General features: G+C 44.3%; 1 protein-coding gene across 1 annotated transcript; it reads right to left on the bottom strand.

The window, feature by feature from the left end:
* Nucleotides 1–24,820: 24,820 nt before the first annotated feature.
* Nucleotides 24,821–25,826, bottom strand: DPPA5 (developmental pluripotency associated 5). The gene is made up of 3 exons (XM_036316426.1): nucleotides 25,634–25,826; nucleotides 25,343–25,522; nucleotides 24,821–24,892 (listed from the first exon to the last, which is right to left on the bottom strand). The coding sequence occupies exons 1-3, from the start codon at nucleotides 25,743–25,745 to the stop codon at nucleotides 24,843–24,845; spliced, it is 342 nt and encodes a 113-aa protein (XP_036172319.1). The 5' UTR covers nucleotides 25,746–25,826; the 3' UTR covers nucleotides 24,821–24,842.
* Nucleotides 25,827–26,038: the final 212 nt, after the last annotated feature.

Here is a 26,038-nt window from a genome sequence, read left to right as displayed (position 1 = left end):
TGATAACCAGTCAGCTACTAAGTAGCTAAAGGCAAGGAGCATATATTTCCCGGAGGTGCCAGAGGGCTGATTCACGTCCTGGCCAGGACAGAGCTGGACAGCAAGAGATTTTATCACACTAAGAATGGAATGCAACTTAAAACTTGTGCATTGTTTCTGGAACTTTCCATTTAATATTTTCAGGCCTCACCCTGGCAGTGTTGCTCAGTGGTTAGAATGTCACCCCACACACCAATGGGTCACGAGTTCGATTCCTGGTAAGGGCACATATCTGGGTTGCAGGTTTGATCCTGGGCCCCAGTCCAGGGGCATGCAGGAGGCAACCAATCAATGTGTCTTCCTCATATCAGTGTTTCTTTCTTTCTTTTTCTCTCTCCCCCTACCTCTCTCCCTTCTACTCTCTCTAAAAATCAATGCAAAAAATATCCTCAGGTAAAGATTAACAAATAAATAAATAAATAAAATTATATATATATATATATATATATATTTTTTCAGGCCAATGGTTGACAGTGGGCAGCTTAAACAACGAATAATGAGCAGACTACTATAACATCACTCATCATGGCTATGAACAGTAGACTCTTAGGAATTCTAATTTGAGGTCATCTCGATCCAGGGTGGCTCTCAGATGCTTTGGGGCCTAGGGTCTCAGAGACTGTCCCCGCCCAACCCCGTTGCAGAAGGTGTTTTTTCTATTCTGTCATCTTTGTTGATGGACCACGGGGTTCTGCCCCCACTGGCACAAGAAGAGGCAGTGTTCCATTTCCATCTACAACTGCAAGCCCATCTTCTCTCTCAGGCTTACTTCAAACCGCCCCCACCCCCACCCCCCAACCACCACCACCACCACCACCACCTCAGCCTCGATCCTGGGAGTATCCTGGGGTTTGGGGAAGGAAGCAGCTTCCTGCTAGAGCTGCCTGGGCTCCTGTTTTATAGTTGTTATTTACTTGCTGAAGTATTGGGACTTTAGGCTTGTTTCTCTCCTTAAGGACATAAGCTTTGCTTGATAAGTGGTTCTGACTATATTGTTTTTGTCAAACTATGTATGAACCTGCTCTATTAACATAATTGAAATCTTGTCTTGTTTGCACTTTATTTAAATTAGAATTGTAAAAAAAAATAATAAATAAATAAATTAGAATTGTCAACTAAAGATTCCTAATGAGGGATCCAATTTGCATCATAGCTGTTTCCTTAGGACACGTGTCCAACCCATTGTTATTGTGAGGCACTGTTGGTCCCTCTTTCCATTTTGCTTTGGGTGTGAGCATCATTGTTTCTTACCCTTCCTATTCTTGGTTATAATTCCTACTTTTTCTACGTTCCTTTGGCCTATTCAGTTTACTAAATCCATCTTCTCCACTTATATAGAGGAAGTGCACCTATTTATATTTTATACTCATATCTGTATTTAATAGAATAATACCCAGATGTCTACCCTCCTACCAGTTATTAAAAGTTAAACATATCCATTTGTTTCTTTAGATGAATTACAATCATCTTTAAATTTGTACATTAACTTATCACTTAGCTCAGCGGTTCTCAACCTGTGGGTCGCGACCCCTTTGGGGGCCGAACGACCCTTTCACAGGGGTCGCCTAAGACCATCGGAAAACACATATATAATTACATATTGTTTTTGTGACTAATCACTATGCTTTAATTATGTTCAATTTGTAACAATGAAATTGGGGGTCACCACAACATGAGGAACTGTATTAAAGGGCCGCGGCATTAGGAAGGTTGAGAACCACTGATTAGCTCATGATTAAGACTGGGAGATAGTAGGGGTGGATAACACCCCTTCCCGGTACTTTGGCTGATCTGATCATTAAAGTGACATAGGACAGCGTTGGAGCCCAGGGCAGGCGGCCTCGAGATATCCCACAATGGCATATGGACCATTTTGAATTACAGTCACTTAGGAAACTGCCTCTGCAGGAAGAAAACTCTGACATCTGTGTTCCTCTGAAAGCAGGAGACAAATCTCCAGGATAGGTGCCCTCCCTGCTGCTAAGGCTGAGAGACAACCTCATCACAAGGGTGAAAAGAATCCAGGCTCAAAGCTTATATAAACAAGCCTTGGAAGGCCTTTCCTAATCGGCTGCCCAAGCCCAAGCTTTGTTTAGATTCCTCACTAATACCCACACCTTGCTTAGATTCCTTACTTTCTTTTTTAATTTATCTTTATTGTTGCAGTTATTACAGATATCCTCCCCCCCCCCCCCCCCCCCCCCCCGCCATGGACCCACCCTCTACCCTGCCCCCACCCCCCTTAGGTTCCTTTCTAATGAGCACTTTCTTTGTCCTGTCAATTTTTTAAAATATATTTTTATTTATTTTTAAACAGAGGAAAGGAAAGGGAGAGAAAGAGAGAAACATCGATCTGTGGCCTCCTTCACGCTGCCTACTGGGAATGGGGCCGGAACCCAGGCATGTGCCCTGACTAGGAACTGAACCAACGCACCACTCTTGGTGCAGGGGATGGCGCTCAGTCCTCTGAGCCACAATGGCTGGGCTGTCCTGTCAAGTTCTTACGAATGTATTGTTTGTCTAAAAAGTATAAAAGGGTCACACGCACGCACGCACAGTCCTTCCGCCACTCACTGATCCTTTTTACCGTCTCCACAGTTTTCTCTTTTCAGAAATGTCATATCTGACTGGAATCATGAGAGAGCACATTCCAACCTGCGTGGGAATTGGACCTGGGACCTGGGAGCTCACCTGGAAATGCTGCCCATCCTCCCCATTTGGGAACTGCCTTTTATCATGGAGAGATTAACAATCTTGTTGAGGACAGGAACAATAGAGTTCCGGATCCCCTGCCCCCGCCCCCCCACACACACACTTTGCAAACCCTCCAGCCACACTGCCTTCAAGCTGTAACCATTATAAGCATTCTTATTCCTTTTGCCCACTTCCCCATGTAATCTTTGTCCTGTACAACATATAAGCAGCTGGTTTATGGGGGGGGGGTGGGGGGGTGGGGGGGCGGGGGTTATGCAGAGCAGATTTTCTTGGATGACCTGCTGCTTTCCCATACTGCCGGCACTATTGGAATAAACACTCATATATGATTTAAAAACAAACAAACAAAAACAAAAAAAGGATAAAAAGGTGCCTAGTTCAATCATTTCTTTGAACATCATTTTATGATCTGATCATCTGTGTATGTTGGTTTAAAATAATTTCAAATCCATTTGTTTATGACTTAAGTGAAGTTGTTTTAATCCACTTGATTATGACAGAGAGATAAAGTTGCTTTGACATAGTATGAAGTTGTGTTGGGATGTCATCAATCCACATTGCTTTGATATAAAAATGAAGAAAGCTGTGCCAGATGTCATCGTTCTATATCTGTTGTCCTTGATAAGCAGTCAGCAGCCCAGCTACTGAGGAGTCCTGCTGGGGACTTACCAATAAGAGCATGTGGAGCCCTGGCCAGTGTGGCTCAGTGGTTAAAGCATCAGCCCATGCACCAAAGGGCCACAGGTTCAATTCTTGGTCAAGGGCACATATCTGGGTTCAATCTCAGGCCCTCGACAGGGCACGTGCGGGAGGCAACCAATTGATGTGTCTCTCACACATAGACGTTTTTCTCTCTCTCTCCCTCCCACCCCCGCCCCTCCCTTCTGATAACATTAGAAGCGTCAATTATAAGAAATAATGGAATTCTTTTAGCACCATAGTCAAGCAGGAACTCAGCAGCCTCCTGCCTGGACTTTTGACCCAATCCCAACATTTCCATTTTACTAATCTATAAAAATGGAAATAATAATTGTATCTTCCTCATACTGCTGTTTTGAAGTACTTAGACCTCAATAGACTTATATGTCTATTTCTTTCACTAGGTAGGGGAAGTTTTCTGTCATTATTTGTTTTTAATCTTTATTGTTGAAAGTATTACGTGTCCCCTTTTCCCTCCATTGACCTCTTCTAGCCTGCCCCTGTCCCCTGCCCCAGGCCTTCACCACCTATTGTCTATGGCTCTATGCCCATGCGTTATGCATATATTCATACGAGTTCTTTGGTTGATCTCTTCCCACCCTCCCTTGCCTTCCCTCTGAGATTCTGCATCTGTTCCATGCTTCTATGTCTCTGTACCTATTTTATCCATCAGTTTATTTTGTTCATTAGATTCCACAAATGAGTGAGATCAGGTGATACTTGTCTTTCTCTGACTGGCTTATTTCATTGAGCATAATACTCTCCAGGTCCTTTCATGCTGTCTAAAAGGGCAACAGATCCTTCTTTTTTACTGCTGCTTAGTATTCCATGGTGTAAATGTACCGCAGCTTTTTTATCCACTCATATGTTCCTGGATCCTTTCCAACTGTTGCCCAACATTGGAGCTCCAAGGGAGTGTAAGTCCACGTGCCAACCCTTTAAGAGGAGCTGTCCAGGTCTCCATCAGCCTCTATGTTACTCAGCCACAATCCCCACTGGTTTTTACAGCCCAAAGTTACGGGGACTTCTCTTCCTGGCACTGGAACCCTGGGCTGGGGGACTGGTGTATGGCTGGGACCCTTTGCTCCTCACAGGAGGCCTCTGCAGCCAAGATATCCCTCCCGATTAAAAACACACCACACGTGGGTGTTGACCCAGCCCTTAACACCTCTGCCCCTCCTACCAGTCTAAATGTGCTTTCTTCTTTACTTCTCTAGTTGTAGAGCTTCCATTCAGCCAGATTTCAGGCTGTCCAGAATGACGGTTGTTCTATGGTTTAGCCGTAATTTTGATGTGGTCATGGGAGGAGGCGAATACTGGGTTTACCTACACTGACATCTTGACCCTCCTTTCTCTAATTGTTTATATATATAACAATTGTATATATAAAGAGAGGAAGGGAGAGGGAGAGAGAGAGATAAAAACATCAATGAGAGCCCTGACCAGTTTGGCTTAGTGGCTAGAGCGTCGGCCTGTGGACTGAAGAGTCCCAGGTTCAATTCCGGTCAAGGGCATGTACCTTGGTCGCGGGCACATCCCCAGTAGGGGGTGTGCAGGAGGCAGCTGATGGATGTTTCTCTCTCATGGATGTTTCTAACTCTCTATCCCTCTCCCTTCCTCTCTGAAAAATCAATAAAATATATATTTTTTAAAAAACATCAGTGAGAGAATCATTGATCGGCTGCTTCCTGCGCAAACTCTGACAGAAATATATCAAGGAGGATGTCCAAAAATATCCCTATGTGGTTTACATAAGATAATAGTGGATTTTTTTCCTTGAACTATATCAAAATTCAGAACTATAGAGAAAAAAAGAGACTATGATAAAGAGACATTCTTCCCTCATTTACACCTGAAATAATGGACAGTGTCACTCACAGATCAACTTTTCATTTATCAACTGAACCACTGAAAGCCATGCCTCTTCCACTCTCTAAAGAAATATTGCAAAGATGAGCATGCAGAACTTCTCATGACAAAGAGCAAAGTATAAATATTTTTAAGAAACCTATAATGCTCTCACCTTCCCATAGTCCTTCTCCTGCTTACTAAAACTTATCCAATCTCTCAGGAATGGTGCATAAATCTTGCTTTTCTAGGCTCTATTAGTAACATTTTATTTATTTATTCTTAATGTTTTTTATTGATTTTTAGAGAGAGAGAAAAGGAAAGGGAGAAAGAGAGAAAAAGGAACATCTAATATGCACCTCGGGGATTGAACCCAAAACCTGGGTAAACCTAGGCATGTGTCCTGACCGGGAATCAAACCAGCAACCTTTTGGTGCACTGGCCGATACTCAACCAACTAAGCCACACCGGCCAGGGCAGTAACATTTTATTTTATCAAGCCTGCCTTTGTCCCTGGTGAAGGAAGAGACGTCAAACAGTATGATGAGCTGTGAAATGGGTCAACCCAATCATCCTTCTAGAATCAGCCTCAGCTGAAGGGAGACCCTGAGGCAGAAAGCCCTCAGCTGTCAGCATTGTGGGCCTGGCCTCCACGGAGAAGAGCTGCCTCACTGAGGGCATGCCCTCTTCCCAAGGCATCCAATTCCAAAGTCTGACCCAGGTGGAGGTATAAAAAAGAACTTTTGTTAACGAGGGGAGTAACTGAAGAGTACAAGAGGGATTTCTAGGGTGCTTGTTGACAATCATCTTTTTTTTTTTTCCTCACCAGAGGATATGTTTAGAGAGAGAAAGGGAAGAAGACAGAGAGAGAAATATCGATCAGTTGCCTCCCACATGCACCCTGACAGGGATTGAACCTGCAACAAGATATGTACCTTCACCAAGAATCGAACCTGTGACCTTTCAGTGTATGGGATGACCAGCCACACCGGCCAGGGTGACAATGGCCTATTTTTTTAACCTATATGATTATCACATGGATAGTCACCATGTGATAATTCATTGACCTACACCTTTGTGTTTTGTGTACCTTCCTACTTGTGTTTATATCCCACAATAAAAATAAATTAAAATATTCTGGGAATGACAAAATATCCCAGAAAAAAACTTTGCTAAAAATTCATGCTACAAATGTCCTCTGACATACGTTGCTTATCATAGCTAAAGATTAAGTTTCCTAAAAGCCCATCAACTGAGACCAGTAAAATATTATATTAATGTTATCATACAACATCTATACATTGGAATACTAGTTAGCATTTTTAAATAGTTTATTTCTGATATGGAATAATTTCCAAAATAAAATTAGGTTTAAAATATACATATCAATGAAATATATTCCCACATATTAAAATAATATATATGAGCATCTTGTAGTGCCAAAAGTAAGAAAGTTCTCAGAAAAAAAAGAAAAGGCTAATACATATTGAAAGGACACACCATAGGAATAGATCTGGAAGAACTCTCAGCATGAAAGAAATGAGCTATAATGAGAAGGGCACATGATCAGATCATCTCTGTGGCATACTTTCCATTACTGCATAACATCAATCTAATCAAGAAAAATAAAAATCAGACAAATCCACACTGAGAGACGCTCTACAAAATAGTTGACCGATATTCTTCCAAAGTGTCAAGTCATGAAAGACAAGGAAAGATTGGGGAACTGTCAAAAGTGGGGAGAATCTAAGGAGACATGACAACTAAACACGATGTGGAATCCTAAATTGGATCCTCAAGCAGAAAAACTACATGAGTGGGAAAACTGTTGCAATCCAAATGATTCCTTAGTTTTAAAAAATGTTCTGTTATGTAGGATGTTTACCTAAGTGGAAGCTGGGTGACGCACATCTTGGAACTCTCTCTACTATTTTTGCAATTCTTTTATAAGATTAGCTCAAAATAAAAAATAAAGGTATAGAACAATGTGTGAGATATTCTGCCACACATAAAAATACATCCATATATGCAATATAAAATGTGCCTAAATAGATAGATATAACACCCCTGAGGACAGACTGAATGACTGAGGGACAGGAATGGGAGAGAAGCTTACCTTTCTCCACATACCCTTTTGTATCTTCTGGATTTTCTACCATGTGCATGTATTATATATTTATGGAACTAAAAATTTAAGTAAAATCTGTGTGAAGTTGAAAAATAATTAGTGGGTTGCTACACTTTACTATAAAAAGCACTCAACTTAATGACCGGCTCAGATTTTAAAGAACTAGACTGTAAAACAAGGTCCATTTTCCTTCCAGCATCGATGAGCCAAAAATATGTCTAATCTGGGATGTTTTTCCTTTTGGGGTCTTAAAACCCAAATAAAATATAAACATATTGCCTGGTAATATTATTGCATCTCTAGGAATATACAGTGTGTCCCAAAAAGTCTATATATACTTCAATAACTGATAGCTCAATTTTAAAAATGAAATGTTCTTTAATAAACACTTCTTTTATAATTATTCTAAGTGTGTGTATACCTCTGGGAGGCACACTATACATAACAAATTATGTCCCACTCAGTTATTAAATAGAGATAGTAAGGAAACTAATTTAAAGTTGTGATATTAGCATTTCTCTAACTGGTTTTAACAAAACTGTTATAATCTATTTTGTATTCACTATAATAATAAAGGGGAAAGATCGAGTAAGAGCATAGGTTTCTTTTTTTTTTTAAATCCTCATTTGAGGATATTTTTCTCCATTGATTTTAGAGAGAATGGAAGGGAGGATAGAGACAGAGAGAAACATCAATGTGAGAGAGACACATCGACTGGTTGCCTCCTACATGTGGGGGATCAAGCCTGAAACCAAGGTACGTGCCCTAGACCAGAATCAAACCCATGATCCTTCCGTCCTCTGGCCTACGATATGCTTACTTTCTTTGTGTCTGAGATTCAAGGGAATAATTTCATATGGTTGGTTTGGATATTAAAATCACACAGCTAACGCAGAGCAGGACCTGGTGTTTAAGGTCTCAAATGACAGCAAATACAGGGTGTCCAAAAAGAAGTATACACACTTTGAATAATTATTAATTCCAATGGGTTAAATCTGAAAAGAAAGAGACATCAATTGAGCTATCAGCTATTAAAGTGTGTATATATGATTTGGGGGGGACGCCCTGTATATTTTGAAAATGTTCTAGCTACTTTAAAAGTTTTTAGCATTTAAGAGGATCTATTTATATTAGAGCCGTGATTTAATTAAAATTTACATTTCATTCACTACAAGTATCTACTGCTTTTTGAAAGTTTACTTTATGCCACTTCACTTTTATAAAAGACCTACACTAATACATGTTTTTGCTAACCAAAAGAAATTTGAAAAGGAATTGTAAGTCTACAAAAGAATAAGAAAAGCAAAAGTAGTGGTCAGCATTGTTTGGCAGGGAGAGCATTTCAGAGGCAGCACTCACCCTGAGCGGGGAGAATGGTACCACTAGCTCCTTCTGCAGGAACAAGCCACCTTAGCTTTGAACTATGTGTGTGAGCATCTGTGCTTTATTTATCTCAGTTTATTTTGTGTGTCCTAGATATGTCGTAAGGTGGTAATTGCTTCTTCCCCATTTCAGTTTACAGAAAGTTTCATAGGAACACTGCATTTTCAGATAATGGGGGAAATGTATGACCAATCATTTAAAAATTTGAGCAAATACATTTGAAATACAGTACATATTTCTTAATTTAGCTTATTGTTGAAAGTATTACAGATGTCCCCCTTTTTTTCCCATTGACCCTTCTACCCTGCCCCCATAGTACATACGTTTTAATTTCTTAGTCATGAATGTAGTGCATAAGTATTTTGTGTTTCTATTAGAGAAATGTTAAAGTCATAGATTAAGCCATCAGAGCTCAGACAAGGTATAAATAAGAGTATTCTTTCCCTTTAGGTAGAACGAATCTCTCCACAAAGCTCCCTGAATCATTACCCTTTAGGCCTCCTGTTACATATGCTCCTCCTCCTACCCAAGCCTGGTGCCTCCACCAGGGCTCTGGGTTACATCGCTCTTGCTTTCACAAGGGCTTGGAGGCTTCTATTATCCCCATCTGCCTCTAGCCCAGCGGTTCTCAACCTTCCTAATGCCGCGACCTTTAACACAGTTCCTCATGTTGTGGTGACCCCCAATTTCATTGTTACAAACTGAACATAATTAAAGCATAGTGATTAGTCACAAAAACAATATGTAATTATATATGTGTTTTCCGATTATCTTAGGCAACCCCTGTGAAAGGGTCGTTGGACCCCCAAAGGAGTCGGGACCCACAGGTTGAGAACCGCTGCTCCAGATTGTTCGCCTCTCCTTCCCAAGCCTCATCCTCACCCCAACCAGCAGCCCGCCCTTTCCTACAGAAATGGTTCTCTCACTCTTAACCCAAAGCCCTTTCTGTTGCCAACTATTTCTCTGTTCCCCACCTCAACAAAAATTACTCAGGTTTTACTTCCCAGGAACATCAGTTCTGTTTACTCATAAAGGCCACTAGACATACTCCACATGCAATTCCGTTTAAGTTCTTCAACTTTCTCCAAACTGGCTTCTAAGACTGTCAGAGCTACAACTGAACCGTTCCTGCAAAGGGGAGCAGAGAGCCTATTACACCAGTGAAGCGGCAATTCTTTGCCCTCAACTGATTGGGCAGATAACAGCCTTCCCACTACTTTCTCTTTGAAATTCCGCACTCTGACTGGCAGGAACCCAGGCAAAAATGGAGGGCTGGAGTATAAAGCCGCAGAGGGGGTTTCATACAGGCACCCAAAACTGTGAAGAGCTGAAACTACTTTGTGAAAACAATTTTTCTTTTCCTCATTATAACCTGGAAGGAAAACTGATTCACACAAAACCGGTAAAAATCGTTTATTATAAAACCATTGAAACTTCCCATAAAAGATCGAGTTTGCAATAATGTGAACGGCACAGAATTAAGAACCATTGCCCCACACCCTTCCTCAACCCCATTTTCAGGGCACAAACAAAACTAGATGGAGCCCTTAGCCGCCTGACCTCCAGGCCCCATTCCTTCCACAAGCAATGCCGTCCTCTCCCGAGGTCAGCCACAAGCAGGCCGGGCTTAAACAGAGCGCCCCGAGGCCCACGCAGGACTTTGCAGCCGTCTGGCCCTCCTTCTGGCTAAAAGGAAAGCAGCTGGTCAGGTGTAAGCTTTCTGGAGAATACCCTGGGGCGGTGGTTTTAAAATGCTGTCCGGCATCGCAATCACCTGGAGGGCTTGTTAAATCCCAGGTGACTGCCCCGCCCCCAGAGTTCTGATTCTATGGGTCTGGGTTGGGCCCCGGAGTTTGCATTCTTAACACATTTCTAGGTGAGGCTGGTTCTGCTGAGTCCTAGCAACGTAAGTGACGTAAGTGACCGGGCGTGCCCACAGAAGAGGTTTGGCGGAAGACAAGTCCCTGAGTGCTACCCTGAAGACGCCCCAGGGGCTGCCAGCCCTGGCGTGCACATATCCTAAACTTCCCACATTCGGGTCTAGCCATGGACTCGCCTACCGCATCTCGCTCTTTGCCCTCCGGAGCCAGGACCCACACCCTGGGGTTAGACTCCATGGAACTGGCCCAGGCCCTCAGGCTAGGGAACTGGAGCCAGAAAGATGCGGGGAAGTGAAGTGCACCTTTCTGGGCCCCTGGGCAAGTGAAGCGCCCCCACCAGGCCCCCCGAAGCCACTCACCTCGATTTCGGCGGGCCCGAAGCCGGACAGCCATGCGCGTCATCAGGGCCGGCACATCGCGCCGGCTCAAGGGCTGTTCGGTAACGACGAGCAGGACTCTGCGTCTGGAGGCCGTATTCATCAGGATTAAAATGCCCAAGCACCTCTCGTACGCGGCCAGCCTTTGGGCCCTCGGGCCTGTGCAGGGAAGTGGGCACTGAGCTACGGGAAGGGGTAGGATGCGCCTGGCAGGACCTCCAAGGGCGTGCGGTCCGCGCTCACTCACCAAACAGCGTCGGTACCATCCACACTTCGACGTGAACGACCTCTGTGAAAGGGTCGTCTTGAAATAAGGTCAGGACTTGGTCGTGAAGAAACCTCGTGAGCCGGCCCAGGCGCTGGCGGCGGCGCTGGCGGCGAGCAGGCAGGGACATCCCGCAGGAGGCGCGGGGCGGCCGGGTGCGGGGCGGCCCCCTTATGGCGCCTCGCGCCCCGCCCCTGCGCGCTGCTCCTAGTGCCCACACCTGGTGCTCCCATCCCACGGGCTGGTGTCCGCCCGCGGGCTGTCGGACATCCCATTTCTTCGATCGTCCGAAAGCACAGGTCCCGCTCGGCGATGCTCTTTCGCGGCCTCTGCCATTCGGTGGCCTGAGCACATCCCAGGCCTTCCAGGCTCCAGGTTGGCGAGGTTCCGGGCACAGGTTAGCCGAGAGACGGGCGCCTTGGGTGCCAAGCGTGGAGAATCTGTAAGTGAGGGGGGGTGAAGGGTGGCAGCTGAATGGAAACCGCGTCGCCTCCTAGGATTCTAGGATCCCCAAATCTCCACGTAGAAGGCCCTTGTCTCGGGGTCCGCATTCTCCCGCAGCCGCGGAAATCGCACCTGCCTTTCCGGGGGTAGCCTGCAACCATGTGCGGATCCTGGCCGTGGAACTCCCTGGTGACCTGCAGGCCTCAGAGGCTCCCTAGATGCTAAACAACTCGTTTGGAGGGGTAAACCTGCGATTGAATGCAAAGCTCTGTGGCTCGAAGGCCCGAGCCATCCTTCAGAGCCCAGGTGTCCCTACCCAGGCATTCCACTTTACAGACTCGAACTTCCACGCTGAAAGTGTGAACAGAGGGAGATGCTGGACGAAGCCAGTCCCCTGGGACCGCAAGGCAGGTGGGGCTCCACCGTGGGCACCGCGTTCCCCGCCTGGCACCCCCAGGCACCCCGTTTCCCAAGAGCAGCTCCAATGTTCTGATGGCCCAGCGAGGCGCAGCCTCCCTCGCTTCTTTGACCCCAAGCGTTGGGTAACCCCTGGCAATCACTGGAACCGTCTGACCTGCGGATTCACAGCTGGGTGGAGTCGGTGCGAAGAGGTTGATACATGGCCCGCCGGCCGAAAGTGAGATCCCATCCCTGGCGCTTTAGGTTGCACCTGGCGCACCACCCTTGTGGATGTGGATGAGCCTTCTCTTCTGCCTTTCAACCGCAGATCTGCCTTTAAAGGCTTATATGCAGTCTTTTGCGTTGTGGTGGTGCAATTGGTAGAATTCGCACATAAGTGGCGCCATTTCAGTGGGGGGGAGGGGGGAGTGGTTAAGTGTTGGAATTTTTTGCAGGATCTGTAATAATTTCCCCAACCTTGCCTTTTCACACCCGTTCTTCTACTCTGTTTATCACAGGTTATTTGTTTTCCCTAGTACATGCAAACAAAAACAAATATTGCTGGGTTTCCCCCTCTGCCTTGCCAGGCAAAGGGTCCCAGACAAAGTACCTCTCCTTCAACCACTGGCAGACTTTTTCAATCCTTTTTTTGAGCCTTCACCTTACCTTGTCTCTTATTTGCTACCTGCAGTAATGTTCAGGACTATCTATGACCATTACTGTTGTGGCCCAAGAGCCTGAACTACAGTTAGTGGTGAGCACTACAGCCCCTGACTTGCAACTCTGAATTTGTATATCTCCAGACACATGTCCAAGCAACCTTCACAATTCACCAGAGCTGGTGAGAACAGGGAGTGGGAACAAATTGGGGAGATAGTATATATAAGAAATGGTACTAGATCGATTCTAAAGTACTGATTTGGTCATATATATATATATTATTGATTTTAGAAAGAGATAGAGAGAAAGACATAAGTTGGCTGCCTCCTCATGCCCCCTACTGGCAATTGAGCCCACAACCCAGGCATGTGCCCTGACTGGGAATGGAACTAGTGACCTCCAGTGACCTCTTGGTTCATAGGTCAATGCTCAACCACTAAGCCACACACACTGGTGGGGCTATGAGCTTGGCTTTTCTAAACTAAAAAGGAAATACAGCACAACCCTGGGTAACTTGTTTTGATCAACTGGTTTTATTATAACGTTGATGTAAAAAAAATTAATTCCCAGCCAGGGCCACTGTGGTGTTTGTACATTTCCCCCATGTCCGCATGGGTTTTCTCAGGTACTCCAGTTTCTTCCCACATCCCAAAGATATGCAATGTGAGGTGAATTAGCACATCAAACTATGTGTGAGGGTGCACTCTGCAATGGAGTGGCTCCCTGTCTAGGATTAGATCCTGCCTTTCACCCTGAGCTGCCAGGATAGGGTCCTGCCATGTAAGACCTGGGAATAAATGGGTTGGAAAATCGTTACCTTAATCTTTCTTAAATGTATGTATATCTACATTTACTTCAGTGTTTAATAGTAGAAATGTTTGGGTCTGTTTCTCTTTTCTTAATTTTTAATTTATATTTATTGATTTGAGAGAGAGAACAAAAGAGAGAGAGAGAGAGAGAGAGAGAGAGAGAGAGAGAAGCATAAATTTATTGTCCCACGCATTCCTGCATTCATTGGTTGCTTCCTGTAAGTATCCTGACCAGAGAGCAAACCCAAAGCCCTGGCATATCAGGAGGATGCTCTAACCAATTGAACAACCCAGCCAGGGCCAGAAATGTTTGGGTCTTTATTTAGAAGTTAGGTGATGCTTTTGTGACTAGAAATATGTCATAGGAACTTAACTCTTTTTTTCTTTTCATTTAGCCTATGGCAAAATTGGTTTCCTTATTTTCCAAAAAATTGAGGATATTAAATTAGGACTTAATATAATCTTTTACTTGCAAAAAATAGAGAAAAAAGCTCAAGTATTTAAGGCCAACTGGGCATAAACTATTGATGGTATTATTTTTACACTAGAGGCCCTGTGCATGGATTCGTGCACCAGTGGAGTCCCTCAGCCTGGCCTGCGCCCTCTCGCAATCCAGGACCCCTCGGGGGATGTCGGATAGCCGGTTTCAGCCTGATTCCCAAAAGCCCAATCCAGACAGGAGAGAGCCCGATTCTCACAGGCCCAATCCAGACAGGAGGGAGCCTGATCCTGTGCATTATCTGTCCCCTGGTGGTCAGTGTGTGTCATAGCGACCGGTCATTCGGTTGTTCAGTCATTTGGTCCATTAGGCTTTTATATATATAGATGAGTATTTCATGGAAAAATTCCTCTCCACCCACCCCCACTCCCATCCCCATTCTTTTCTCCACTGGTGGATGAGGAAGGATAGAAACACCCTCTCCTCTTAATATATTTACTTTCATTCTTTGCTTTACAGTGACTGCTTTTAAGATAATGCATTTCTTTCCTAGCTGGTTTGGGTCAGTGCATAGAGTGTCAGCCTATGAACCAAAGGGTCCCAGGGTCAATTCCAATCAAGGACACATACCTCGGTTTTAGGCCTGGGCCCTTAATTTTTTTCACATCAACTTTATAATAAAACCAATTTGAGCAAAACAAGTTATCCAGGATTGTCTGTATTTCCTTTTAAGTTTAGAAAAGCCAAGCTCATAGCCCCCCCCTAGTGTGTGTGGCTTAGTGGTTGAGCATCAACCTATGAACCAAGAGTTTACTGTCTCTAGTCTCTCTCACATTGATATTTTCTCTGTCTTTCCCTCTCTCTTCCGGCCCTGGCTGGTTTGGCTCAGTGGCTAGATCGTCAGCCTCTGGACTGAAGGGCCGGGTAGTTTGGGGTGTTTTTTGTTGGTAGTTGGTGCTGCTTCTTGCTTTGCTTTAGTCTGGAACTATAGCAGACTGTATGGCAACTGCTTCCCTTCTGCAGAGCCAAGGTTCTAAACAGCTGTTGTGTCAGGAAGCCCTTGAACTAGCCAAACCAGCAGGCTGAGACTCATGGCCATTCCCAATGTGACAATTCTTCCTACATATGAGAAAAAGCATTTGATAAATAGCAACTAAGAGAGCATGGCAGTCAAGTCTTGAGCCATTCTCTTCCAAAACAGAATTTACATGACTTACAACCTACAGTACATATTGATGTGAGAAAGAAACATCAACCAGTAGCCTCCTATACATGCCCCAATTACCCCAGCCAGGGATCGAACCCTCAACCGAGGTATGTGCCCTGACCGGAATCAAACCTGCAACTTTTTGATGTTCAAGGACAATGTTGCAACCAACTGAACCACCGGCCAGGGCTCCAACAGACCTATGAGGCTATGTCCTCAGAGCTTGACTGTTGCCAACCACTCTTTCTACAGATCTACCACTCCAAAGAAGGGACAAGGGCTTTAACTTTGTTGATTCTGAAACAAGTCAATAAAAACCTCATTAGCAGAGGGCTGGCTTACAAACCAATGTGAGCAACATTTGTATTACTGAATACTATACTGAGTAGGAAATAAAAAGATTTTCACCAAAAAAAAAATTTTTTTAAGTTCTCAATCATATACTCACTGCCATTTAAAAGAAACAATTGATAAGTTTAGGACCTGGTAAAGAAATGGGTGTGTCCTTGACCTCTGGCTACAGTCACCTAAACCATCTTAGACTTACTTCAGAAAGAGGCTGTAGAATTCCCTCAAACTGAGTACAATTGTGAGACTTGTTCTCAAGTAAATTATAGTTATTATGCTGAAACATGATAGGTAGATGAACTTAGAAGTTCTTCCCTTTCCTTTTCCTTTTAAATCCTTAATAATCTGTGAGGAATTTTAAGATGAAGAGTGTGCTAAAAAGTGCCTAAAAATTCCAAGAATAAGACCACTTTACCTCTTAAATGAGACATCCAGGAACAGGGAGAGTTAGAATCCGCATAAATAAGATTCTTGCTCTACCTAGTGGCCAACAATGGGATTAACCTGAAACAAGAAATTTGCCAAATTTGCAAAGACATGAGCATTCTTTTTTTTATTTTTTATTTTTATTATTATTTTTTTAATATACTTTATTGATTTTTTACAGAGAGGAAGGGAGAGGGATAGAGAGCCAGAAACATCGATGAGAGAGAGAAACATCGATCAGCTGCCTCCTGCACACTCCCCACCGGGGATGTGCCCACAACCAAGGTACATGCCCTTGACTGGAATCGAACCTGGGACCCTTGAGTCCGCAGGCTGACGCTCTATCCACTGAGCCAAACCAGTTAGGGCGACATGAGCATTCTTAACCAAAGGTAAAGGGTTGAGGGGAGGTTTGTCCACATACTAAGGTAAAAGAGCACTAGGTAAAACAAGCATGATCAAATGTTAGTCTTTGGCAGTGCTTGTATTTTTCAGCTCTACTCTTCAAGACGACCAAAAAGAACTGACTGACCATCTATTTTAGAATTAGTCCCAAACTAAATGTAAAGAGAGTTGGCTCTTTACAGCATAAAAGCATATTAACAGACACAATCCTTAAGAGCAAATAGGAGTGCCTGGAAAGCAAAAACCTTCATAGCCAGAATTGACAGATAAAATACAAGGTGTCCAGTTTTATCTGAATTTTATTTTATTTTTTTTTTTTTATTAAATCTTTATTGTTCAGATTATTACATTTGTTCCTCTTTTTTTCCCCCCATAACTCCCCTCCTCCCAGTTCCCGCCCCACCCTCTGCCCTCACTCCCCACCCACTGTCCTCATCCATAGGTGCACGATTTTTGTCCAGTCTCTTCCCGCATCTCCCACACCCCTTTCCCCCCCAGGAATAGTCAGTCCATTCCCTTTCTATGTCCCTGATTCTATTATAATCAACAGTTCATTCTGCTCATCAGATTATTTATTCACTTGATTCTTAGATTCACTTGTTGATAGATGCATATTTGTTGTTCATAATTTGTATCTTTGCCTTTTTCTTCCTCTTCCTCTTCCTCTTCTTAAAGGATACCTTTCAGCATTTCATATAATCCTGGTTTGGTGGTGATGAACTCCTTTAGCTTTTCCTTATCTGTGAAGCTCTTTATCTGACCTTCAATTCTGAATGATAGCTTTGCTGGATAAAGTAATCTTGGTTGTAGGTTCTTGGTATTCATCACTTTGAATATTTCTTGCCACTCCCTTCTGGCCTGCAAAGTTTCTGTTGAGAAATCAGCTGACAGTCGTATGGGTATTCCCTTGTAGGTAACTGAGTTTCTTTCTCTTGCTGTTTTTAAGATTCTCTCTTTATCTTTTGCTCTTGGCATTTTAATTATGATGTGTCTTGGTGTGGTCCTCTTTGGATTCCTTTTGTTTGGGGTTCTCCGCGCTTCTTGGACCTGTAAGTCCATTTCTTTCACCAGGTGGGGGAAGTTTTCTGTCATTATTTCTTCAAATAGGTTTTCAATATCTTGCTCTCTCTCATCTTCTGGCACCCCTATAATTCTGATGTTGGTACGCTTGAAGCTGTCCCAGAGGCTCCTTACACTATCCTCGCATTTTTGGATTCTTTTTTCATTTTGCTTTTCCGGTTGGGTGTTTTTTGCTTCCTCGAATTTCAAATCATTGACTTGATTCTTGCGCTCCTCTGGTCTGCTGTTGGGAGTCTGTATAATATTTGTTATTTCAGTCCGTGTATGCTTAATTTCTAGTTGGTTCCCCAATATAAGATCGAGGGTCTCATTAGTTTTCTTGTAGATCTCATTAAGTTTATCGGCGGCTTCTAAACAGTTCTTGAGAGACCTTAAAAGTGTGGTTCTGAACTCTATATCTTCCATTGACAATTTTGTCCTGTTTCTTTGTCTCCGCATTTTGTTATGCTTCCTTGGTGCACCCCCTAGTGGTCTTTGTTCGCAGTCTTATAGTTAAATCTTGATTGTTGTAGCTAATTCCAGGGAGGGTTTGACCTCCAGGCCAAGTGGCTATGAGAATCAGCTGTGTCAGCAGTGAGAGAACTTCTGTCCTCTAGGGAGGTGCTAATCTAGCCTTTGCCTGAGGCTATCCGGCAAATGCCTGTGTGCAGGGCTTGGGCAGGGCGGGTCGCACAGGATCAACAGGGTGGGCCGGAGAGAGCAGTTATGGCAGCTCTCAGTCCTGTCCCCAGGGGCTCTGCCTCTCTGAGTCCCAGCACCCGCTGCAAAGCTCAGAGAGAAAGCTGCACTTGCTCTGACTGAAGCCAGACAGTCCCGCTTCTCCCGTTTGAGTCTGGGTCCCTAAAGACTCGCCCGGATCTGGAGCTCAGATTCTGCGACTCCCTCCCGATTGAAAACGCCAACCGCGCCCTCCGCCGCCAGCCCGCTCCGCGCACTCCGCACCTCAGAATTTGACTTCAGCACTGCGCCTCCTCTGAGTGTCCGTATGCGTTTCTCTTTCCTCCTAGTTGTAGGACTTCCACTCAGCCAGCGTTCCTGTGGTTCTGGGTGATGTCCCTTCCGTTTTTTGGTTTCACTTTTGAAGTAGTTGTTCAAAGCAGCAAACTCCGGCGTTAACCTATGCCGCCATCTTGGTTCTCCCACCATTTTTCTTTGAATAAAAAACTTATCTGAATTTTAGATAAAATTTTTTGTATATGTCCCAAATACCTAAAACTTAAGGACTTTTCATTTCAACAAATGAGAGGTTGCCAGGTTGGGGTGGGGGGGAGGGAGGTGCAAAATGACTGAAGGTGGTCAAAAGGTACAAACTTCAAGTTATAAAATAAATAAGTGCTAGGGATATAATGGACAGCATGGTGACTATCCTATCTAATAAAGAGCTAATATGCTAATTAGACCAAACAGCAGAACAACCATCTGGACGACCTTCTAGATGAAGTCGAGGCTGCGAGTGGCTACGAGGACCGGCTAGAGCTGTGAGGGCTGGCCAGGGCTGTGAGGGCCGGGCCCCTTGCATGAATTTTGTGCATTGGGCCCCTAGTAGTTAATCATACTGTATTGTGTTTTAAAGTTGCTAAGAAAGTAGAGTTTAAAAGTTCTCATTACAAGAAAAAAAATATAACTATGAGTGGTATTGGATGTTAACTAAACTTATTGTGATCATTTTTGCAATATACACAAATATCAAATCATTATCTTGACATTTGAAACTAATACAGTGTTGTATATCAATTATATTTCAATAAAAAGACATAAAAATTACATCATGAAATCATCAAACAGATGACAGATTTTGAAAAAGATACTTAAACACAAAAAAACCCCCAACAACACCAGAATATTGGTATATAGATCATGTATGGAATTCTTTAAAATAAACAAAAACAGTGCAGATCCCAATAGTAAAATGGATAAAGAATATGATTAGGCAATTCACAGAAAGGGAAAATAAGTTACCTACAAGTGTGTGAGATGATCTTCTGAGGTTAAAAAATGAATATTAAAACAATAAGATACAGAAAAACTAAGTCAAAGGACCAACACTACCTGACTTCAAGACTTACTTTAAAGCAACAGTAATCAATACAGTGTGGTATTGGACAAATAAATCAATGGAACACAATAGTATCTGAAAGTGATAAAGAAAAAAAAGGCTATGGAATCTGCTTGAGATTTTATTCTGGGTGTGTGGAAAAACAATTTGAGTAAATTTAATGGGGAATAGTGAGTGAGAAAAAAGTTACTTCTTGCTTGCACTGGACCAAGTGGAATTCAATAAAATACTAGTTACACGTGCCTACTAGATACAAAGAAAGAATGGTTAATAAGCAGTTTGAGAAAAAGAACAGTAAGAGCAGCAACAATAAGAATAGTGAATATTGCCCTGGCTGGGTAGAGCATCGTCCAGATATACCATGGGTGTGGGTTTGATTCCTGGTCAGGATATGTACAAGAAACACAATGAATGCATCAATAAGTAGAACAACAAATTGATGTCTCTCTCTCTCTCTCTCTCTCTCTCTCTCTCTCATCAATAAATAAATATTTTTAAAAATTTTTAAAGAATAGCTAATATTTATAGAGTGCTCAATACCTGCCTGATATTTTCTAAGCCTTTAAATATATTAACTCATTTAACCATCTTCACTTCAGGAGATACTATAGTTATAACCCCCATTTTCAGATGGAGAAAACAAAGCACTTGTGCTAAAATCCCATGATACCTAATCTAGATTTAATAGCTGATCTAATTGCAGTTTCAACCTCTCCCAGAAATATAACCTTAATCAACCAGTTTGAAATCAACCAGGTGTAGCCAGGCAATGTCACATGGGCCTCCTCCCTTCCCCATAGAAAAAAAGCAATCTGCATGATAAAAAAAACACACAAAAAAACTCTTCTCTATTCTTTCCCTAAATAAAAGATGTCCCTGCCCCCAAATAATCTTTCTTTTGTCATTAGGTCCCTTGTCCCACCCTTCTTTCTATGAAAATCTTCCATTTTGCACAACCCCTCAAAGCAGCCTTTTGTTTGCTAGATGGGATGTTGCCTAATTCATGAATTGCTTAATAAAGCCAACTAGTATATCCAAATTTACTCAGTTAAATTTTGTTTTTTATCTTTTGTTTTTTAAACTCAGAATTGTTCCTTTCCACAAAAATCTTCTTTTATTTTCTGCCTTAAAAAAAAAAGTTTATTGTTGAGTATTACAGATGTCCCCTTCACCACCCTATTGTCTATGTGTTCATAGGTAATGCATACATGCATATAAAATCTTTGGTTAATCTCTTCCCGGCAACCCGCCCCCGCCCCCCGCCCCAAAATTCATCCATCTGTTCCATTTTTTCATGCTTCTGGTTTTATTTTATTCATTGGTTTATTTTGTTCATTAAACTTCTTGTTCATTTATTTTGACTTTTAGATTCAATTGTTGATAGATATGTATTTATTGGCATTTTATTGTTCTTTTTTTTTTAAATATATTTTATTGATTTTTTACAGAGAGGAAGGGAGAGAGAGAGAGAGAAACATCGATCAGCCGCCTCCTGCACATCTCCCACTGGGGATGTGCCCGCAACCCAGGTACATGCCCTTGACCGGAATCGAACCTGGGACCTTTCAGTCTGCAGGCCGACGCCCTATCCACTGAGCCAAACCGGTTTTGGCTATTGTTCATATTTTTAATCTCTTCTTTCTTTTTTTTAAATTGTTGTTGTTGTTGTTAATCTTCACCTGAAGACATCCTTCCATTGACTTTTAGGGAGAGTGAGAGAGGAAAAGACAGAAACATCGATGTGAGAGAAACACATCAATTGGTTGCCTCCTGAACGAGCCTGTGGGCTGAGGAGGAGCCTGCAACCAAGGTACATGCCCTCGACCAGAATTGAACCTGGGACCCTTTGGTCCACAGGCCAATGCTCTATCCACTGAGCCAGACTGGCTAGGGCAGTGGTTGGCAAACTCATTAGTCAACAGAGCCAAATATCAACAGTACAACGATTGAAATTTCTTTTGAGAGCCAATTTTTTAAACTTAAACTATATAGGTAGGTACATTGTTATTAAGTTAATTAGGGTATTCCTAAGCTGGCCTTTGCTAAAAACGTCCTCAATCTGAGGGATCGACCTCAGCGAACGTACCCCCACTTCTTCTAATACCACTTCTTCAAAATAGACTTGCCCAGGCCGCAAACCGACTTCTGCGCATGGGCCACGAAGTTTCAATCTCACTGTATGTTACTTAATAACATATAGTTATTAAGTAACACACGTGGTATTTTGTGGAAGAGCCACACTTGAGGGGCCAAAGAGCCGCATGTGGCTCACGAGCGGTGGTTTGCCGACCACTGGGCTAGGGTGCTGCTTCCTTTTTTAAAAAAATACCCTTCGACATTTCATGTAATATTGATTTAGTGTGAACTCCTTTAGCTTTTTCTTGTCTTTTCTTGTCTGTGAAGACCTTCAACTCTAAATGATAGCTTTACTGGGTAATCTTGGTTGTAGGCCCTTGCTATTCATCACTCTGAATATTTCTTGCCACTCCCTTCTGGCCTAAACACTTAATCTGTGGAATCTGATGCAATCTTGAAAAAGAACAAACTTGGAGGTATCACACTCCCTGATTTCCAACCATAGTACAAAGCTATAGTGATCAAAACAATGTGGTATTAGAGCTCTTGCTTCCCAGTATCATCATCAGTTTGGCTCAAATAAAATCTTACAGAAAATAATGTGGTAACAAACAAAAAACAGTAACAATGTGGTATTGACATAAAAACAGACACATAGATCAAGAAACAGAATAGAAAGCCCAGAAATAAACCCCCACTTTATATGGTCAGTTAATCTAATAAGGAGGCAAGAATACATAATGGAGAAATGATGGTCTCTTCAATAAGTGGTATAGGGAAAACTGGACTAGATTTTTAGAAAACTCACTACCTGCTGAAAACCCATGGGTGGCTTCCTCTGCTCTTAGCATAGTCAGCAAGGCTCTGGGCCAACCTGCTTCCCCACCTCCCTTTTTGGCCCTGCCCCCAGGTCTCTAGGGGGCTGGGGGTCACTGCTGCCACTCTGCTCTCACCCAGGAGTGACTTCCTCCTAGATGGAACCTTCCTTGACCTTGTTCAGGTCAAATTCCCATTGCCATTTCCCAAAGAACCTCGAGCTCCTCAAAAACAATGCAGTCATAAAGTCACTGCCTCTTAGATCCGATTAATGCCCCAACCAGATTGGAATCTCCTGGAGGACCAGGCCCTTCTGTCATCAGAGGTTGGTAAACTTACTCCAGCCCACACACAGCAGCAGAGACCCCTTTCCCCAGAGGTCCTTGGTCCCTGGAGTCCAGGCAGATAGTACTCTAGAGCTCAGGAGGGGAATGAGATCAGTTTGGACTCTCCTAGGAGCATTCACACCAGCTTGGAACCTTCCCCTTCCCTTCTCCACTCAGATGAATCCTGGGGAGGGGAAGTGATTGATGGGTCTTGATTTTCTAATTAGTAACATGGTAATAGTGAGAGAATTGAGTTAATGCACCAGGTGGTTTGAGTTCCACTGGCAATCAGTGTTGTCTATTGCTAGCCACTTATAAACCAAAGGATTTCACTAGATTGGGTTTCATTTTTGTTTACAGTCCTACATACAATCATTCATTGCCCACTGACTCTGAAGGGTGCACTAGCTGAGGGCAATTTGAGGGCCCACAACTGTTGGTCCACAAAGCAGACTCCATCACGAAGTACTAAAGACAGGAAGACTCTTCACCTAACAGCTCAGCAAAAAAAAGTGTGCCAATGTCTCTGGGTGAGGTTGTGGGGAAAGAGGCAATCTTATATATATTGTTGCTGAGTGTGAAATTATTTCAACCCCTTTGGAAGGCAAGTTAGTAGCATCTAGCAAAATTATATATGGTCTTTCCCTTTGGACCAGCATTCTGTGAATTTAGCCTATGGCTGTCTGATAGACATGCCATCAGAAGACAGCTCATTATTAGTCTTCTCTTCCATTATTGGTCAATCTCTAGGAATAGTCAACACTTGCTAGAGTGTGATGCCTGTTTTAAGTTCCCTACCTGTATTAACAGCTAACCCTCACAACTTCATGTGGAGTCAGATGCTGTTATCTTCAATTTGGAGACTGAGAGGATAGAACAACTTGACTAAGGTCATAGGGCCAGAAAGTTCCCCAAGTGGGACTCATTTTGGTTTGGAACAACTAAGCTAGTCTCTACTAGGGAAACCTGTAGCCCCCATTCTGATGATCCCGCGACAAATCAGGGGTGATCCCCACCTAGAATATTGCCTTTATCTGCCTGCAATTTCACATACCCTTTGGGAACCCCTGTAAGTGTGGTAGAGAACCCCAAAGCCCCCTTCAAGAGGTCTGTTAGGTATGTGGAAAAGGAGAACCTATCTGTAAGGCTGAATTTTCTTCAAATTTCACCTAAATAACATTCTGCAGCAGACTGAAGATGAGAACCGAATGAGTTTGCAAGGATATAAAACTGCTATACTAACAAGTTATTGACACTTCTGTATTTGTTTTATAGAATAGTTGCTTTTCATTGTATACATGTTATGTTAATCTATTATAGGGCTATTATTTTTTTAATCTTACCTGAGGATATTTTTCCCATATGGTTTTTTTAGAGAGTGCCAAGGGAAGGAGGGAGGGAGGGGGGGGAGAAAGAGAAACAGAAACAGATGTGAGAGATACATGGATGGATTGGTTGCCTCCCACACAGACAACCAGGGCCGGGGATCAACCTGCAACCCAGGTACCTGCTCTTGACTGGGAACTGAACCCAAGACTGAGTTGCAGGCCAACGCTCTAACTACTGAGCAACACAGGCCAGGGCAGAGCGATTATTTTTGAGTCAGTTCCAGACCATATCACATCTCCCCTAGATTGACCGGTTTTTGGTTGGAGATTTATCTCAAAGCTTTGCTCCTAGACACCTGTCCTTTATATATATATATATATATATATATATATATACCCTAGCCAAGTGTGTTTTTGGACCTCTACACTTAGCTTTGGCGGGGAGGGGGTTTCATTTAAGGCTTAAGTACAAGGTAGATATTATCTCCAACCACAGGTCGAGGAACTGTTTTAACATTTTATTTAATTAGCAACCTTGGGAAAAAGCATCAGGACTCATGAGGCCAATGCAAAAATCCCCAACACGCTGCTTTCCCTTGTTGCGCGGGGAGCAGACCCACTGCAGGTGCACAGCCTCCTGTCCACATCCTGGTCCCAGGTCCGCCGGTTGCAAACGCGCTTCGCTTCAGCTAAAGGCCGAGCTCGAGGGCACTCATGGCGTCCTCGAGTCTGAGCATCCCTGGATCAGAAGGCAAAGGCGGGCGTGGTGAGGAAAGGGAGGCAACAGCCTGGCCGGTTCCGGCCTCTTCCAAGGTCCCGGCCCAACGTTCCGGGCCTGGGATCCTCAGGGACCTCGGAACGTGGAACCACTGGGCCCATTCCAACCACCTCCGAGGAACTGGGGGGCGGGGGCGGGCAGGGTTGCGATCTCCGATAACCCCATCCGGTAAGACCAACCCGGGGCCACCTCCCACCCAAGTCTCACTCCAGGGCCCCGAGGACCAGCCCACGGGCCTCCCCAAGGCGCCCAGGACCAGCCCAACACCGAGGGCCGGGCCGAATGGCGGTGAGGCCGGTGCGGCGGTTGCAGGGGGCACAGGAGGCAGGGGTGCGGAGGGCTGGGAGCGGGGGTGGGGGTGAAGCTGCCCCTCCCCGCCCCCGCCCCCAGCATCCGGCGAAGGCTTCTCACCTCGCTCCTGCCTCAGGCGGTGCCTCTCGGCCATGGACTGGAGCATCCACTTGGTTCGGAGCTTGTACAAGTAATTGCCATAAACCACGACCTCGGTGAGGTTCGAGGATTCCAGAACCTTCAGCTCGAGCATGGCTCTGCTCACTTGCTCGATGTATGGGATTCGAGATCCTCCGGGGCCTACGTGGGGGACGAAGATGGAGCGCTCCGACACCCCCCCACCCCGGGAGGCCCAGGCGCCCGCCCGCCCGCCCGGGTGGAGGCACCCCAGTCAGGACTGGGCTCCCTTACCAAACATGGCTTCCAGCAGCGCCGTCTGGACCTGCAGCACCTCCGGATCTCGCAAGTCCTCGGGGACTTTCACCCACGGGGGGATATCTTTCCGTCTCGGCATCGTCCCCATCTCGAATGCCTCGAAAGGAAACGCTCGCTCAGAGTTACGTTAGGCCTGAGAGTAACCCGCGCTGCCGCCGCCGCGCCAAAGTTGAACTCTCGGGCAGGCCCCGCCCCCAGCCAGGCCCCGCCCCGGAAGAGCCCACCTGGAGGCCCAATCCGGGGCTCACATCGCCCTGCTCGCCCCGCCTCCTGCCTGCACTGGGTTCTAGCAGGTGACCTCCTGCACCTTCCCGGGCACTGGTGGGCCCAGCTGTCCCCAAGGTCACAAGGTTACAAGGGTTTCCACCTGATTGACTCTTC

Source organism: Myotis myotis, unplaced genomic scaffold (assembly GCF_014108235.1).
Source record: "Myotis myotis isolate mMyoMyo1 unplaced genomic scaffold, mMyoMyo1.p scaffold_m19_p_7, whole genome shotgun sequence".
Lineage (NCBI taxonomy): Eukaryota > Metazoa > Chordata > Mammalia > Chiroptera > Vespertilionidae > Myotis > Myotis myotis.
The sequence above is the reverse complement of the archived record's forward strand: the minus strand, read 5'-3'. Positions and strand labels throughout refer to the sequence as shown.

Coding starts and splice junctions, on each gene's coding strand:
- DPPA5 (XM_036316426.1), bottom strand. CDS start 25,745: ATGGGGACGATGCCGAGACGGAAAGATATCCCCCCGTGGGTGAAAGTC. Junction 25,523..25,633: donor GCTGCTGGAAGCCATGTTTG/GTAAGGGAGCCC, acceptor TCCCCCACGTAG/GCCCCGGAGGATCTCGAATC. Junction 24,893..25,342: donor CCGCCTGAGGCAGGAGCGAG/GTGAGAAGCCTT, acceptor CTTCTGATCCAG/GGATGCTCAGACTCGAGGAC.